Source organism: Coregonus clupeaformis, unplaced genomic scaffold (assembly GCF_020615455.1).
Source record: "Coregonus clupeaformis isolate EN_2021a unplaced genomic scaffold, ASM2061545v1 scaf2953, whole genome shotgun sequence".
Taxonomy (NCBI): Eukaryota; Metazoa; Chordata; class Actinopteri; order Salmoniformes; family Salmonidae; genus Coregonus; species Coregonus clupeaformis.
In genome coordinates, this window is record NW_025536407.1 from 1 (window position 1) to 15,653 (window position 15,653).

At 47.7% G+C, this 15,653-nt stretch overlaps 1 protein-coding gene across 4 annotated transcripts in view; it reads left to right on the forward strand.

Annotated features, from left to right (window-relative positions):
* Positions 1 to 1,009: 1,009 nt before the first annotated feature.
* Positions 1,010 to 15,653, forward strand: part of LOC121546367 (sodium/potassium/calcium exchanger 1) — a gene marked incomplete at its 5' end in the record, with an annotated part of 30,272 nt that continues 15,628 nt past the window's right edge. Inside the window, 4 exon segments of one of the 4 annotated variants that reach the window (XM_045219973.1) lie at positions 1,010 to 1,118; positions 6,296 to 6,349; positions 6,792 to 6,845; positions 8,065 to 8,145. In XM_045219973.1, coding sequence (XP_045075908.1) covers positions 1,010 to 1,118; positions 6,296 to 6,349; positions 6,792 to 6,845; positions 8,065 to 8,145 — 298 coding nt within the window. 4 annotated transcript variants of the gene reach the window in all.

Sequence of the window (15,653 nt, forward strand, 5' to 3'; positions counted from 1 at the left end):
GTGGTTCCTGAGTTAGTTAAGCAATTAACATCCCATCATTCTTAGGGTCATGTCTAAAAATGCTGGGCAGGCCATTATTTTGGCTAGCATGGCCATGTCCCCCATAGGATGACAATGCCCCCATCCACAGGGCAGGAGTGGTCACTGAATGGTTTGAAAATGATGTAAACCATATGCCATGGCCGTCTCAGTCACCAGATCTCAACACAGTTGAACACTTCTGGGAGATTCTGGAGCGGCGCCTGAGACAGCGTTTTCCACCACCATCAACAAAACACCAAATGATGGAATTTTTCGTGGGAAAATGGTGTCTCATCCCTCCAATAGAGTTCCAGACACTTGTAGAATCTATGCCATTGAAGTTGTTCCGGCTCGTGGTGGCCCAACGCCCTATTAAGACACTTTATGTTGGTGTTTCCTTTATTTTGGAAGTTACCTGTTCTCGCTAATATCAGTGTTGTTATAATCATGTATTATGCCCATCATTAGACACCCATTATGCAGCCTTTACCCAGCGGGCAAATGTTGGCATGGGATGTCATAAAGACATTATTTTCTGGTTGAAACAACATACTTTTTTCAGGACTACGAAAAGGACAAGAAACCCTTCCTTTTTTACAATCAGAATACAACCTGACCATGAAAAGACATTCAATACATTTGGCCCACTGGGTAGTGCTTTAAAAGTATACCTTTTCTCCTCTCTCCGGTTCCTATTGCTCATGTGTAGTAAAGTATTCCTGTATTTGCAGCAGAACAGTGGACCTCCACAACCTGATCCACCCCAAAACAATGTTTCACCAGAGCCCAAACCACAACCTCAAGACTCACCCCAGAAGAGAGACAGAGAACAGTTGAAGGTCTCAACACTCTTTGATTGTGATGTCATGATCAGGTTGTATACTGATTGTAAAAGGATTGTTTCTTAGATGTCATAGTGACCAGCAAAAAAAGGTATTTACCTGAATGTAACCTGCCGTAATCTGCCGTGGCTTCAACCCTGTCCCAGGTGAAGCCCACTCTCCAGAGAGGAGGCAGTAATGCGTCTCTCCACAACAGCACCAACAGAAACACCATCTTCCAGCTGATGATCCACACACTGGACCCCCTGGGAGAAGGTACTGGACTTTATATCAATCTTTCTTATTACAGGGACCGCTATGGTCCTAATCCATGGTCCTAATCTATGGTACTAAACTATGGTCCTAATCCATGGTCCTAATCCATGGTCCTAATCTATGGTCCTAATCTATGGTACTAAACTATGGTCCTAATCCATGGTCCTAATCCATGGTCCTAATCCATGGTCCTAATCTATGGTACTAAACTATGGTCCTAATCCATGGTCCTAATCTATGTTCCTAAACTATGGTCCTAATCTATGGTCCTAATCTATGGTCCTAATCTATGGTCCTAATCTATGGTCCTAAACTATGTTCCTAATCTATGGTACTAAACTATGTTCCTAATCCATGGTCCTAATTTATGGTCCTAATCCATGGTCCTAATCTATGGTCCTAAACTATGGTCCTAATTTATGGTCCTAATTTATGGTCCTAATCCATGGTCCTAATCTATGGTCCTAATCTATGTTCCTAATCTATGGTCCTAATTTATGGTCCTAATCTATGGTCCTAATCTATGGTCCTAAACTATGGTCCTAATCTATGGTCCTAACATATGGTCCTAAACTATAGTCCTTCCTGTACAGTACCAGGGACAAGGAAGCTATGACCCCTGGGAGGAGCTACTGAACTATGTATTATACCTATTAGTTTGTCATTACTGCCACAGGGACCTTCTACATTCACTATACCCTCATAAAGGTCTACACGAGGAGTTATATTGTTGATTACTGCCACAGGGACCTTCTACCTTCAGCTTTAAATAAAACCTGCTCGCCCTGTAATTCTCTCAAAGGACAAAGGTTGATGATATCAGTCAAAATAGTTCCTTGTAGCTTCACAGTATCATCAGACTGTTAGTTCAGCTTCACAGCATCATCCGACTGTTAACTTCACAGCAGCATCAGACTGTTATCTCAGCTTCACAGCATCATCCGACTGTTAGTTCAGCTTCACAGTATCATCAGACTGTTAGTTCAGTTTCACAGCATCATCCGACTGTTAGTTCAGTTTCACAGCATCATCCGACTGTTAACTTCACAGCAGCATCAGACTGTTATCTCAGCTTCACAGCATCATCCGACTGTTAACTTCACAGCAGCATCAGACTGTTAGTTCAGTTTCACAGCAGCATCAGACTGTTAACTTCACAGCAGCATCAGACTGTTAGCTCAGTTTCACAGCAACATCAGACTGTTAGTTCAGCTTCACAACAGCATCAGACTGTTAGTTCAGCTTCACAGCAGCATCAGACTGTTAGTTCAGTTTCACAGCAGCATCAAACTGTTAGCTCAGCTTCACAGCAGCATCAGACTGTTAGTTCAGCTTCACAGCAGCATCAGACTGTTAGCTTCACAGCAGCATCAGACTGTTAGTTCAGCTTCACAGCAGCATCAAACTGTTAGTTCAGTTTCACAGCAGCATCAGACTGTTAGCTCAGCTTCACAGCAGCATCAGACTGTTAGTTCAGCTTCACAGCAGCATCAGACTGTTAGTTCAGCTTCACAGCAGCATCAAACTGTTAGTTCAGTTTCACAGCAGCATCAGACTGTTAGTTCAGCTTCACAGCAGCATCAGACTGTTAGTTCAGCTTCACAGCAGCATCAGACTGTTAGTTCAGTTTCACAGCAGCATCAGACTGTTAGTTCAGTTTCACAGCAGCATCAGACTGTTAGTTCAGCTTCACAGCAGCATCAGACTGTTAGCTCAGCTTCACAGCAGCATCAGACTGTTAGCTCAGCTTCACAGCAGCATCAGACTGTTAGTTCAGTTTCACAGCAGCATCAGACTGTTAGTTCAGCTTCACAGCAGCATCAGACTGTTAGTTCAGCTTCACAGCAGCATCAGACTATTAGTTCAGTTTCACAGCAGCATCAGACTGTTAGCTTAGCTTCACAGCAGCATCAGACTGTTAGTTCAGTTTCACAGCAGCATCAGACTGTTAGCTCAGCTTCACAGCAGCATCAGACTGTTAGCTTCACAGCAGCATCAGACTGTTAGCTTAGCTTCACAGCAGCATCAGACTGTTAGTTCAGCTTCACAGCAGCATCAGACTGTTAGCTTCACAGCAGCATCAGACTGTTAGCTCAGCTTCACAGCAGCATCAGACTGTTAGCTTCACAGCAGCATCAGACTGTTAGCTTAGCTTCACAGCAGCATCAGACTGTTAGTTCAGCTTCACAGCAGCATCAGACTGTTAGTTCAGCTTCACAGCAGCATCAGACTGTTAGTTCAGCTTCACAGCAGCATCAGACTGTTAGCTTCACAGCAGCATCAGACTGTTAGCTTCACAGCAGCATCAGACTGTTAGTTCAGTTTCACAGCAGCATCAGACTGTTAACTTAGCTTCACAGCAGCATCAGACTGTTAGCTTAGCTTCACAGCAGCATCAGACTGTTAGTTCAGCTTCACAGCATCATCCGACTGTTAACTTCACAGCAGCATCAGACTGTTAGCTCAGCTTCACAGCATCATCCGACTGTTAACTTCACAGCAGCATCAGACTGTTAGTTCAGTTTCACAGCAGCATCAGACTGTTAGTTCAGCTTCACAGCAGCATCAGACTGTTAGTTCAGCTTCACAGCAGCATCAGACTGTTAGTTCAGCTTCACAGCAGCATCAGACTGTTAGTTCAGCTTCACAGCAGCATCAGACTATTAGTTCAGTTTCACAGCAGCATCAGACTGTTAGCTTAGCTTCACAGCAACATCAGACTGTTAGTTCAGTTTCACAGCAGCATCAGACTGTTAGCTCAGTTTCACAGCAGCATCAGACTGTTAGCTTAGTTTCACAGCAGCATCAGACTGTTAGCTCAGCTTCACAGCAGCATCAGACTGTTAGCTTCACAGCAGCATCAGACTGTTAGCTTAGCTTCACAGCAGCATCAGACTGTTAGTTCAGCTTCACAGCAGCATCAGACTGTTAGCTTCACAGCAGCATCAGACTGTTAGCTCAGCTTCACAGCAGCATCAGACTGTTAGCTTCACAGCAGCATCAGACTGTTAGCTTAGCTTCACAGCAGCATCAGACTGTTAGTTCAGCTTCACAGCAGCATCAGACTGTTAGCTTCACAGCAGCATCAGACTGTTAGTTCAGTTTCACAGCAGCATCAGACTGTTAACTTAGCTTCACAGCAGCATCAGACTGTTAGCTTAGCTTCACAGCAGCATCAGACTGTTAGTTCAGCTTCACAGCATCATCCGACTGTTAACTTCACAGCAGCATCAGACTGTTAGCTCAGCTTCACAGCATCATCCGACTGTTAACTTCACAGCAGCATCAGACTGTTAGTTCAGTTTCACAGCAGCATCAGACTGTTAGCTCAGTTTCACAGCAGCATCAGACTGTTAGTTCAGCTTCACAACAGCATCAGACTGTTAGTTCAGCTTCACAGCATCATCAGACTGTTAGTTCAGCTTCACAGCAGCATCAGACTGTTAGTTCAGCTTCACAGCAGCATCAGACTGTTAGCTCAGCTTCACAGCAGCATCAGACTGTTAGTTCAGCTTCACAGCAGCATCAGACTGTTAGTTCAGTTTCACAGCAGCATCAGACTGTTAGCTTAGCTTCACAGCAGCATCAGACTGTTAGTTCAGTTTCACAGCAGCATCAGACTGTTAGTTCAGCTTCACAGCAGCATCAGACTGTTAGTTCAGCTTCACAGCAGCATCAGACTGTTAGTTCAGCTTCACAGCAGCATCAGACTGTTAGTTCAGTTTCACAGCAGCATCAGACTGTTAGTTCAGCTTCACAGCAGCATCAGACTGTTAGTTCAGTTTCACAGCAGCATCAGACTGTTAGCTTAGCTTCACAGCAGCATCAGACTGTTAGTTCAGTTTCACAGCAGCATCAGACTGTTAGCTCAGCTTCACAGCAGCATCAGACTGTTAGTTCAGTTTCACAGCAGCATCAGACTGTTAGCTCAGCTTCACAGCAGCATCAGACTGTTAGTTCAGTTTCAAAAAAAGACTGTTAACTTAGCTTCACAGCAGCATCAGACTGTTAGTTCAGTTTCACAGCAGCATCAGACTGTTAGCTCAGTTTCACAGCAGCATCAGACTGTTAGCTTAGTTTCACAGCAGCATCAGACTGTTAGCTTCACAGCAGCATCAGACTGTTAGTTCAGTTTCACAGCAGCATCAGACTGTTAGCTTAGCTTCACAGCAGCATCAGACTGTTAGTTCAGCTTCACAGCAGCATCAGACTGTTAGCTTCACAGCAGCATCAGACTGTTAGTTCAGTTTCACAGCAGCATCAGACTGTTAACTTAGCTTCACAGCAGCATCAGACTGTTAGCTTCACAGCAGCATCAGACTGTTAGTTCAGCTTCACAGCAGCATCAGCCTGTTAGCTTCACAGCAGCATCAGACTGTTAGTTCAGCTTCACAGCAGCATCAGACTGTTAGTTCAGCTTCACAGCAGCATCAGACTGTTAACTTAGCTTCACAGCAGCATCAGACTGTTAGCTTCACAGCAGCATCAGACTGTTAGTTCAGTTTCACAGCAGCATCAGACTGTTAGTTCAGCTTCACAGCAGCATCAGACTGTTAGCTTCACAGCAGCATCAGACTGTTAGTTCAGCTTCACAGCAGCATCAGACTGTTAGTTCAGTTTCACAGCAGCATCAGACTGTTAACTCAGTGACACACACAGTCCAGTACAACGAGAGGCCTAGAGCTAGTGCTATTGAGATAAAGAGATTGGTCGGCCAGAGGCTGGCTCTTATCCAGCTTTTATTAGCCTGTATTGAAAGCTGATTAAGGATCAGAGTGCTTGGAGGGAGGGAGGCTGCATGGGGACAGGCCTGGCTGCCTGGTGGCCTGAGGACTCAGTGAAGGTCACTCCAGTACAGGACAGAACAGGACAGTCACATCCCTGTAATCCAGGAACACAGGTGGACTTGACCTCTGCTCTTGACGTATCATACAACATGGGACTCTAGTGTAAGGTAGCGCCAAGGTGTTGAGAGGCTTTTGAATCCGATCTCTCCAGGACCAGGTTTGGAGAGCGCTGCTCTACTGGGCACTCCACACCATAGCTCTGAATGTCAGGGGACTTGGGGAATTGGTAACTACAGATTTTTTTGACTGAATGTCTCTCCCACAGAAATCCTATGAAATGAGTTGTAATGTGTAATTCTATGGTGTCTTCCATCGTCCCCTCTATTCTAGAGACGGGCTTTAGCAGAGATGTTAGAGGCCCTGGCCAGAGGAGAGTTAGACAAGGTAAGAGGCATGTCAACGTGTCACCTCCTCCTTATGATGTCACCCTGTATTGTCACGTCATGCCAGCCCTTCTGAAGGGGTTTCCATTTTTAGTACATAGTCTACTATCTATCACTCCAACTTCCATTGTCTTACCAAGAGTTACTGAATATCTCCTCATCTACAGTCTACTGTCTCTCCAAAACAGACTTTCTCATCTCAACTGCATCTCAGTCTTCCATAGAAGAGGATGATAGTGTGTTCATCATGCGTGCTCAGCTCATTTTCAGTCATACAATATTATGAGGAAGTGGTTGTGTTTTGTTTGTGTGGTACAGTAACTTGGGTTGTGTCAATGACTCTGCTCATATTTCGTCATACATGACTCTACACGAGGCAGCGGGTGGATATGTTGTGTCTCTGTGGTAACTAGTCACTTTCCTGCCGTATCTCTGCCAATTAGAAACAACAGCCTTTAATGGGGAGGTCAGGACTGAGGTGTCAGTGCAAGGGAAAGGTAAGGTCAACCGGGAACATTGTCGTTATGTTTGGTGCACGACTGGGTTACGTTCTGCGAATGTATACTCTTAACATTCTGTATACACGTTGCGTTTGGTGGATGTTGTCGTCATGTTTTGTATGTTCTAGTTACGTTCGTTACTACGGGTTCTCTTTGCGCTTTGTGTGGTGTCTTTGTCTTGGTGTTGTTAGTGAGGCTTTGTGTGGTGTCTTTGTCTTGGTGTTGTTAGTGAGGCTTTGTGTGGTGTCTTTGTCTTGGTGTTGTTAGTGATGCTTTGTGTGGTGTCTTGGTGTTGTTTGTGAGGCTTTGTGTGGTGTCTTTGTCTTGGTGTTGTTAGTGAGGCTTTGTGTGGTGTCTTTGTCTTGGTGTTGTTAGTGAGGCTTTGTGTGGTGTCTTTGTCTTGGTGTTGTTTGTGAGGCTTTGTGTGGTGTCTTTGTCTTGGTGTTGTTAGTGAGGCTTTGTGTTAGAGCTGCGACATGTCTACCTGTTATGCATGGATGTTTCGGTGCTACTCTGCAACGGAGTTATGTGTCTCACAATTATCCCTGTAGCTTGTAAAAGTATTTTGATTGTGTTTGCTTCTGGTTGTGATTGCTTTTGATTGTGTTTGCTTCTGGTTGTGATTGCTTTTGATTGTGTTTGCTTCTGGTTGTGATTGCTTTTGATTGTGTTTGCTTCTGGTTGCGATTGCTTTTGATCGTGTTTGCTTCTGGTTGTGATTGCTTTTGATCGTGTTTGCTTCTGGTTGCGATTGCTTTTGATCGTGTTTGCTTCTGGTTGTGATTGCTTTTGATTGTGTTTGCGCTATTTCTTGGTCATGTTGCTCTTCGAGGCATGCAAACTTATCACGTTGTCTTTCTTGACCTGTCGTTGATGAGAAACAGTCCCAGACATTTTTAAACAGCTCAAAGTCAGCTGTACGTCGTATCAGGAAGCACGGATCTGTCTTGTTATTGTGATGCAGCTGGTAAATTGGACTGTGTTTAAATTGTATCAGGGAGTATACATTATGTACATTGTATGAGGGAGTATACATTATGTACATTGTATGAGGGAGTATACATTATGTACATTGTATGAGGGAGTATACATTATGTACATTGTATCAGGGAGTATACATTATGTACATTGTATCAGGGAGTATACATTATGTACATTGTATCAGGGAGTATACATTATGTACATTGTATGAGGGAGCTCCTGTCTCATATTGCAGTGAGGAATAGAGTGAAGCCTGACCCGCTGGACCCAGCAGCCAGAGGGAAGGTGGACCTCAGGACACACTGCAGACCTATAGGTGAGATCCAGGCTATGCTTTGTTGTGTGACGGTGTTGTAAGTCTATGGAAACAGACCTATAGGTGAGATCCAGGCTATGCTTTATGTTGTGTGACGGTGTTGTAAGTCTATGGAAACAGACCTATAGGTGAGATCCAGGCCTATGCTTTATGTTGTGTGACGGTGTTGTAAGTCTATGGAAACAGACCCATAGGTGAGATCCAGGCTATGCTTTATGTTGTGTGACGGTGTTGTAAGTCTATGGAAACAGACCCATAGGTGAGATCAAGGCTATGCTTTATGTTGTGTGACGGTGTTGTAAGTCTATGGAAACAGACCCAGAGGTGAGATCCAGGCCTATGCTTTATGTTGTGTGACGGTGTTGTAAGTCTATGGAAACAGACCTAGAGGTGAGATCCAGGCCTATGCTTTATGTTGTGTGACGGTGTTGTAAGTCTATGGAAACAGACCTATAGGTGAGATCCATTAACAGAACAATGGCTGTCAGTCCTGCTCTTGGTTTCCTTCTTCACTATATGTGGTGTGTTGGTGTGACTCCTAGTGGGGTGTGTTGGTGTGACTCCTAGTGGGGTGTATTGGTGTGACTCCTAGTGGGGTGTGTTGGTGTGACTCCTAGTGTGGTGTGTTGGTGTGACTCCTAGTGGGGTGTGTTGGTGTGACTCCTAGTGGGGTGTGTTGGTGTGACTCCTAGTGGGGTGTGACTCCTAGTGGGGTGTGTTGGTGTGACTCCTAGTGTGGTGTGTTGGTGTGACTCCTAGTGGGGTGTGTTGGTGTGACTCCTAGTGGGGTGTGTTGGTGTGACTCCTAGTGTGGTGTGTTGGTGTGACTCCTAGTGGGGTGTGTTGGTGTGACTCCTAGTGGGGTGTGTTGGTGTGACTCCTAGTGTGGTGTGTTGGTGTGACTCCTAGTGGGGTGTGTTGGTGTGACTCCTAGTGGGGTGTGTTGGTGTGACTCCTAGTGGGGTGTGACTCCTAGTGGGGTGTGTTGGTGTGACTCCTAGTGTGGTGTGTTGGTGTGACTCCTAGTGGGGTGTGTTGGTGTGACTCCTAGTGGGGTGTGTTGGTGTGACTCCTAGTGGGGTGTGTTGGTGTGACTCCTAGTGTGGTGTGTTGGTGTGACTCCTAGTGGGGTGTGTTGGTGTGACTCCTAGTGTGGTGTGACTCCTAGTGGGGTGTGTTGGTGTGACTCCTAGTGTGGTGTGACTCCTAGTGTGGTGTGTTGGTGTGACTCCTAGTGGGGTGTGTTGGTGTGACTCCTAGTGGGGTGTGTTGGTGTGACTCCTAGTGTGGTGTGTTGGTGTGACTCCTAGTGTGGTGTGTTGGTGTGACTCCTAGTGTGGTGTGTTGGTGTGACTCCTAGTGGGGTGTGTTGGTGTGACTCCTAGTGGGGTGTGTTGGTGTGACTCCTAGTGGGGTGTGTTGGTGTGACTCTAGTGGGGTGTGTTGGTGTGACTCCTAGTGTGGTGTGGTGGTGTGACTCCTAGTGGGGTGTGTTGGTGTGACTCCTAGTGGGGTGTGTTGGTGTGACTCCTAGTGGGGTGTGTTGGTGTGACTCCTAGTGTGGTGTGACTCCTAGTGTGGTGTGGTGGTGTGACTCTTAGTTTGGTGTGTTGGTGTGACTCCTAGTGTGGTGTGTTGGTGTGACTCCTAGTGGGGTGTGTTGGTGTGACTCCTAGTGGGGTGTGTTGGTGTGACTCCTAGTGGGGTGTGTTGGTGTGACTCCTAGTGTGGTGTGTTGGTGTGACTCCTAGTGTGGTGTGACTCCTAGTTTGGTGTGACTCCTAGTGGGGTGTGTTGGTGTGACTCCTAGTGGGGTGTGTTGGTGTGACTCCTAGTGTGGTGTGTTGGTGTGACTCCTAGTGGGGTGTATTGGTGTGACTCCTAGTGTGGTGTGTTGGTGTGACTCCTAGTGTGGTGTGTTGGTGTGACTCCTAGTGGGGTGTGTTGGTGTGACTCCTAGTGGGGTGTGTTGGTGTGACTCCTAGTGGGGTGTGTTGGTGTGACTCCTAGTGTGGTGTGTTGGTGTGACTCCTAGTGTGGTGTGTTGGTGTGACTCCTAGTGTGGTGTGTTTGTGTGACTCCTAGTGTGGTGTGTTGGTGTGACTCCTAGTGGGGTGTGTTGGTGTGACTCCTAGTGGGGTGTGTTGGTGTGACTCCTAGTGGGGTGTGTTGGTGTGACTCCTAGTGGGGTGTGTTGGTGTGACTCCTAGTGTGGTGTGTTGGTGTGACTCCTAGTGTGGTGTGTTGGTGTGACTCCTAGTGTGGTGTGTTTGTGTGACTCCTAGTGTGGTGTGTTGGTGTGACTCCTAGTGGGGTGTGACTCCTAGTGTGGTGTGTTGGTGTGACTCCTAGTGGGGTGTGTTGGTGTGACTCCTAGTGGGGTGTGTTGGTGTGACTCCTAGTGGGGTGTGACTCCTAGTGGGGTGTGTTGGTGTGACTCCTAGTGTGGTGTGTTGGTGTGACTCCTAGTGGGGTGTGTTGGTGTGACTCCTAGTGGGGTGTGTTGGTGTGACTCCTAGTGGGGTGTGTTGGTGTGACTCCTAGTGTGGTGTGTTGGTGTGACTCCTAGTGGGGTGTGTTGGTGTGACTCCTAGTGGGGTGTGTTGGTGTGACTCCTAGTGGGGTGTGTTGGTGTGACTCCTAGTGTGGTGTGACTCCTAGTGAGGTGTGTTGGTGTGACTCCTAGTGTGGTGTGACTCCTAGTGTGGTGTGTTGGTGTGACTCCTAGTGTGGTGTGTTGGTGTGACTCCTAGTGTGGTGTGTTGGTGTGACTCCTAGTGTGGTGTGTTGGTGTGACTCCTAGTGGGGTGTGTTGGTGTGACTCCTAGTGGGGTGTGTTGGTGTGACTCCTAGTGGGGTGTGTTGGTGTGACTCCTAGTGGGGTGTGTTGGTGTGACTCCTAGTGTGGTGTGTTGGTGTGACTCCTAGTGGGGTGTGTTGGTGTGACTCCTAGTGGGGTGTGTTGGTGTGACTCCTAGTGGGGTGTGTTGGTCTGACTCCTAGTGGGGTGTGACTCCTAGTGTGGTGTGGTGGTGTGACTCCTAGTGTGGTGTGTTGGTGTGACTCCTAGTGTGGTGTGTTGGTGTGACTCCTAGTGTGGTGTGTTGGTGTGACTCCTAGTGGGGTGTGTTGGTGTGACTCCTAGTGGGGCGTGTTGGTGTGACTCCTAGTGTGGTGTGTTGGTGTGACTCCTAGTGTGGTGTGACTCTAGTTTGGTGTGACTCCTAGTGGGGTGTGTTGGTGTGACTCCTAGTGGGGTGTGTTGGTGTGACTCCTAGTGTGGTGTGTTGGTGTGACTCCTAGTGGGGTGTATTGGTGTGACTCCTAGTGTGGTGTGTTGGTGTGACTCCTAGTGTGGTGTGTTGGTGTGACTCCTAGTGGGGTGTGTTGGTGTGACTCCTAGTGGGGTGTGTTGGTGTGACTCCTAGTGGGGTGTGTTGGTGTGACTCCTAGTGTGGTGTGTTGGTGTGACTCCTAGTGTGGTGTGTTTGTGTGACTCCTAGTGTGGTGTGTTGGTGTGACTCCTAGTGTGGTGTGTTTGTGTGACTCCTAGTGTGGTGTGTTGGTGTGACTCCTAGTGGGGTGTGACTCCTAGTGGGGTGTGTTGGTGTGACTCCTAGTGTGGTGTGTTGGTGTGACTCCTAGTGGGGTGTGGTGGTGTGACTCCTAGTGGGGTGTGTTGGTGTGACTCCTAGTGGTGTGTGTTGGTGTGACTCCTAGTGGGGTGTGGTGGTGTGACTCCTAGTGTGGTGTGTTGGTGTGACTCCTAGTGGGGTGTGTTGGTGTGACTCCTAGTGGGGTGTGGTGGTGTGACTCCTAGTGTGGTGTGTTGGTGTGACTCCTAGTGGGGTGTGTTGGTGTGACTCCTAGTGTGGTGTGTTTGTGTGACTCCTAGTGGGGTGTGGTGGTGTGACTCCTAGTGTGGTGTGTTGGTGTGACTCCTAGTGGGGTGTGTTGGTGTGACTCCTAGTGTGGTGTGTTTGTGTGACTCCTAGTGTGGTGTGTTGGTGTGACTCCTAGTGTGGTGTGTTGGTGTGACTCCTAGTGGGGTGTGTTTGTGTGACTCCTAGTGGGGTGTGTTTGTGTGACTCCTAGTGTGGTGTGTTGGTGTGACTCCTAGTGGGGTGTGACTCCTAGTGGGGCGTGTTGGTCTGACTCCTAGTGTGGTGTGTTGGTGTGACTCCTAGTGTGGTGTGTTGGTGTGACTCCTAGTGGGGTGTGTTGGTGTGACTCCTAGTGGGGTGTGTTGGTGTGACTCCTAGTGGGGTGTGTTGGTGTGACTCCTAGTGTGGTGTGTTGGTGTGACTCCTAGTGTGGTGTGTTGGTGTGACTCCTAGTGTGGTGTGTTGGTGTGACTCCTAGTGTGGTGTGACTCCTAGTGTGGTGTGACTCCTAGTTTGGTGTGACTCCTAGTGTGGATGTTGGTATGACTCCTAGTGTGGTGTGTTGGTGTGACTCCTAGTGTGGTGTGTTGGTGTGACTCCTAGTGGGGTGTGTTGGTGTGACTCCTAGTGTGGTGTGTTGGTGTGACTCCTAGTGGGGTGTGTTGGTGTGACTCCTAGTGGGGTGTGTTGGTGTGACTCCTAGTGGGGTGTGTTGGTGTGACTCCTAGTGGGGTGTGTTGGTGTGACTCCTAGTGTGGTGTGTTGGTGTGACTCCTAGTGGGGGTGTATTGGTGTGACTCCTAGTGGGGTGTGTTGGTGTGACTCCTAGTGGGGTGTGTTGGTGTGACTCCTAGTGTGGTGTGTTGGTGTGACTCCTAGTGGGGTTGGTGTGACTCCTAGTGGGGTGTGTTGGTGTGACTCCTAGTGTGGTGTGTTGGTCTGACTCCTAGTGTGGTGTGTTGGTGTGACTCCTAGTGTGGTGTGTTGGTGTGACTCCTAGTGTGGTGTGTTGGTCTGACTCCTAGTGTGGTGTGTTGGTGTGACTCCTAGTGGGGTGTGTTGGTGTGACTCCTAGTGTGGTGTGTTGGTGTGACTCCTAGTGTGGTGTGTTGGTGTGTCTCCTAGTGTGGTGTGGTGGTGTGACTCCTAGTGGGGTGTGTTGGTGTTGTTAGTGTGTAATAACTGGAAAGTTGGTACATTGATACAGACAGGCGTGCTGTTAATGTGGTCGGTCTACCATCTCTGGATTGATTTGTGCTTGATGGGAGCAGGGGTGGTGGTGGGGCTGATTTGGGTTTGTGCCCTTGTAATAATTGGGCATCTCAATGTGTGTGTGTGGCGTGCGTGGTCTAATGAGGTCCTTCAGTGGTCCAGGCAATTACAGTCTCTCAGGGTTATGACAACCACATACTGGAGGGGCCTTAACACAGACCCAATCAACACTGAAATGAACATGCAGATGGGGCCCTTCGCGCGTGTGTGTCAGTGGAAGGGGTAATCGTCTTTAAAATCACCATGATTCATGGTTCGTTAATCTTTAGTTACACAGTTTTCGGCATATGACATAGGCCTTTAATATAATAATAATAAAAGCTAGCAGCATACCACCTTGTAAAAAGGGCAACATTTGATGACCAAGTATTCCAAGTCGGGGGAGCAGAAGCTCGCAAGATCCTGTACATTTCCTCCTTCGCACCACTTGTTGTCATAAAGCAGAGCCAGAGAGAGCCTGCTTTCCTATCCACTCGAAAATACGGTAAAACCCGTTGGTTGTATATAATCCGTCTGGATGTCGGAGGAAAGCCAAGTCTCAGAAAAACAGAGTATGTTGCAGGATCTGATGTCCATCTGGAAGGAGATCCTCGCTCTGAGTTCGTCAAGTTTGTTCATTAATAATTGAACACTGGTGAGTAGTATGCTGGGTAATGGAGGACAGTAGTATGCTGGGTAACGGAGGACAGTAGTATGCTGGGTAATGGAGGACAGTAGTATGCTGAGTAATGGAGGACAGTAGTATGCTGAGTAATGGAGGACAGTAGTATGCTGGGTAACGGAGGACAGTAGTATGCTGGGTAACGGAGGACAGTAGTATGCTGGGTAACGGAGGACAGTAGTATGCTGGGTAACGGAGGACAGTAGTATGCTGGGTAACGGAGGACAGTAGTATGCTGGGTAACGGAGGACAGTAGTATGCTGGGTAATGGAGGACAGTAGTATGCTGGGTAATGGAGGACAGTAGTATGCTGGGTAATGGAGGACAGTAGTATGCTGGGTAACGGAGGACAGTAGTATGCTGGGTAACGGAGGACAGTAGTATGCTGGGTAATGGAGGACAGTAGTATGCTGGGTAACGGAGGACAGTAGTATGCTGGGTAACGGAGGACAGTAGTATGCTGAGTAACGGAGGACAGTAGTATGCTGGGTAACGGAGGACAGTAGTATGCTGGGTAACGGAGGACAGTAGTATGCTGAGTAACGGAGGACAGTAGTATGCTGGGTAATGGAGGACAGTAGTATGCTGAGTAATGGAGGACAGTAGTATGCTGGGTAATGGAGGACAGTAGTATGCTGGGTAACGGAGGACAGTAGTATGCTGGGTAATGGAGGACAGTAGTATGCTGGGTAACGGAGGACAGTAGTATGCTGAGTAATGGAGGACAGTAGTATGCTGGGTAATGGAGGACAGTAGTATGCTGGGTAATGGAGGACAGTAGTATGCTGGGTAATGGAGGACAGTAGTATGCTGGGTAATGGAGGACAGTAGTATGCTGGGTAATGGAGGACAGTAGTATGCTGAGTAATGGAGGACAGTAGTATGCTGGGTAATGGAGGACAGTAGTATGCTGAGTAATGGAGGACAGTAGTATGCTGGGTAATGGAGGACAGTAGTATCCTGGGTAATGGAGGACAGTAGAATGCTGGGTAATGGAGGACAGTAGTATGCTGGGTAATGGAGGACAGTAGTATGCTGGGTAATGGAGGACAGTAGTATGCTGAGTAATGGAGGACAGTAGTATGCTGAGTAACGGAGGACAGTAGTACTCTCCTGTAGGACTCCCAAGCAGCTCGGCCCCTCGCCGAAGAAGCTAGTCCATTGTTTCGCCGTCTCAGGGGAGGTCGTGTGGACGGTGAGCACCCAGCGATTCGTATTCTAATAGTTCTACCCGGGTGTATGTAGTAATGCACAAGACAAACTGATTAAGAACCTTTTAGAAAAACACTGGAAAACACACAAAGAAAAGTAGAAAACTGCAATGTTTTATCGGAGCGCGAGGCGAGCCGCCCTCTGTCGGCGCCATCTTAACCAGGAATACTTGGTCATCAAACGTCGCCCTTTTTACCTTCCGAAAGTGTTCTCAGGGATTATTGCCATGGCTGTGTACATTCTGACACCAAAAAGGCTCTCAAAGATCTTCATTGAACCCTGAACAAACTGGAGGCCGCATTCCCGGAGGCAGTGTTCATTGTTGCGGGGGACTTTAACAAAAGTAACTTGAGAACCGTGCTCCCAAATTATTACCAACACCTCGACTGTTTAACTCGCGGAAATTCTACTCTTGACCACTGCTACACGCCTTTTCGACATGAGTACAAGGCCCTTTCCCGTCCTCCTTTCGGCAAATC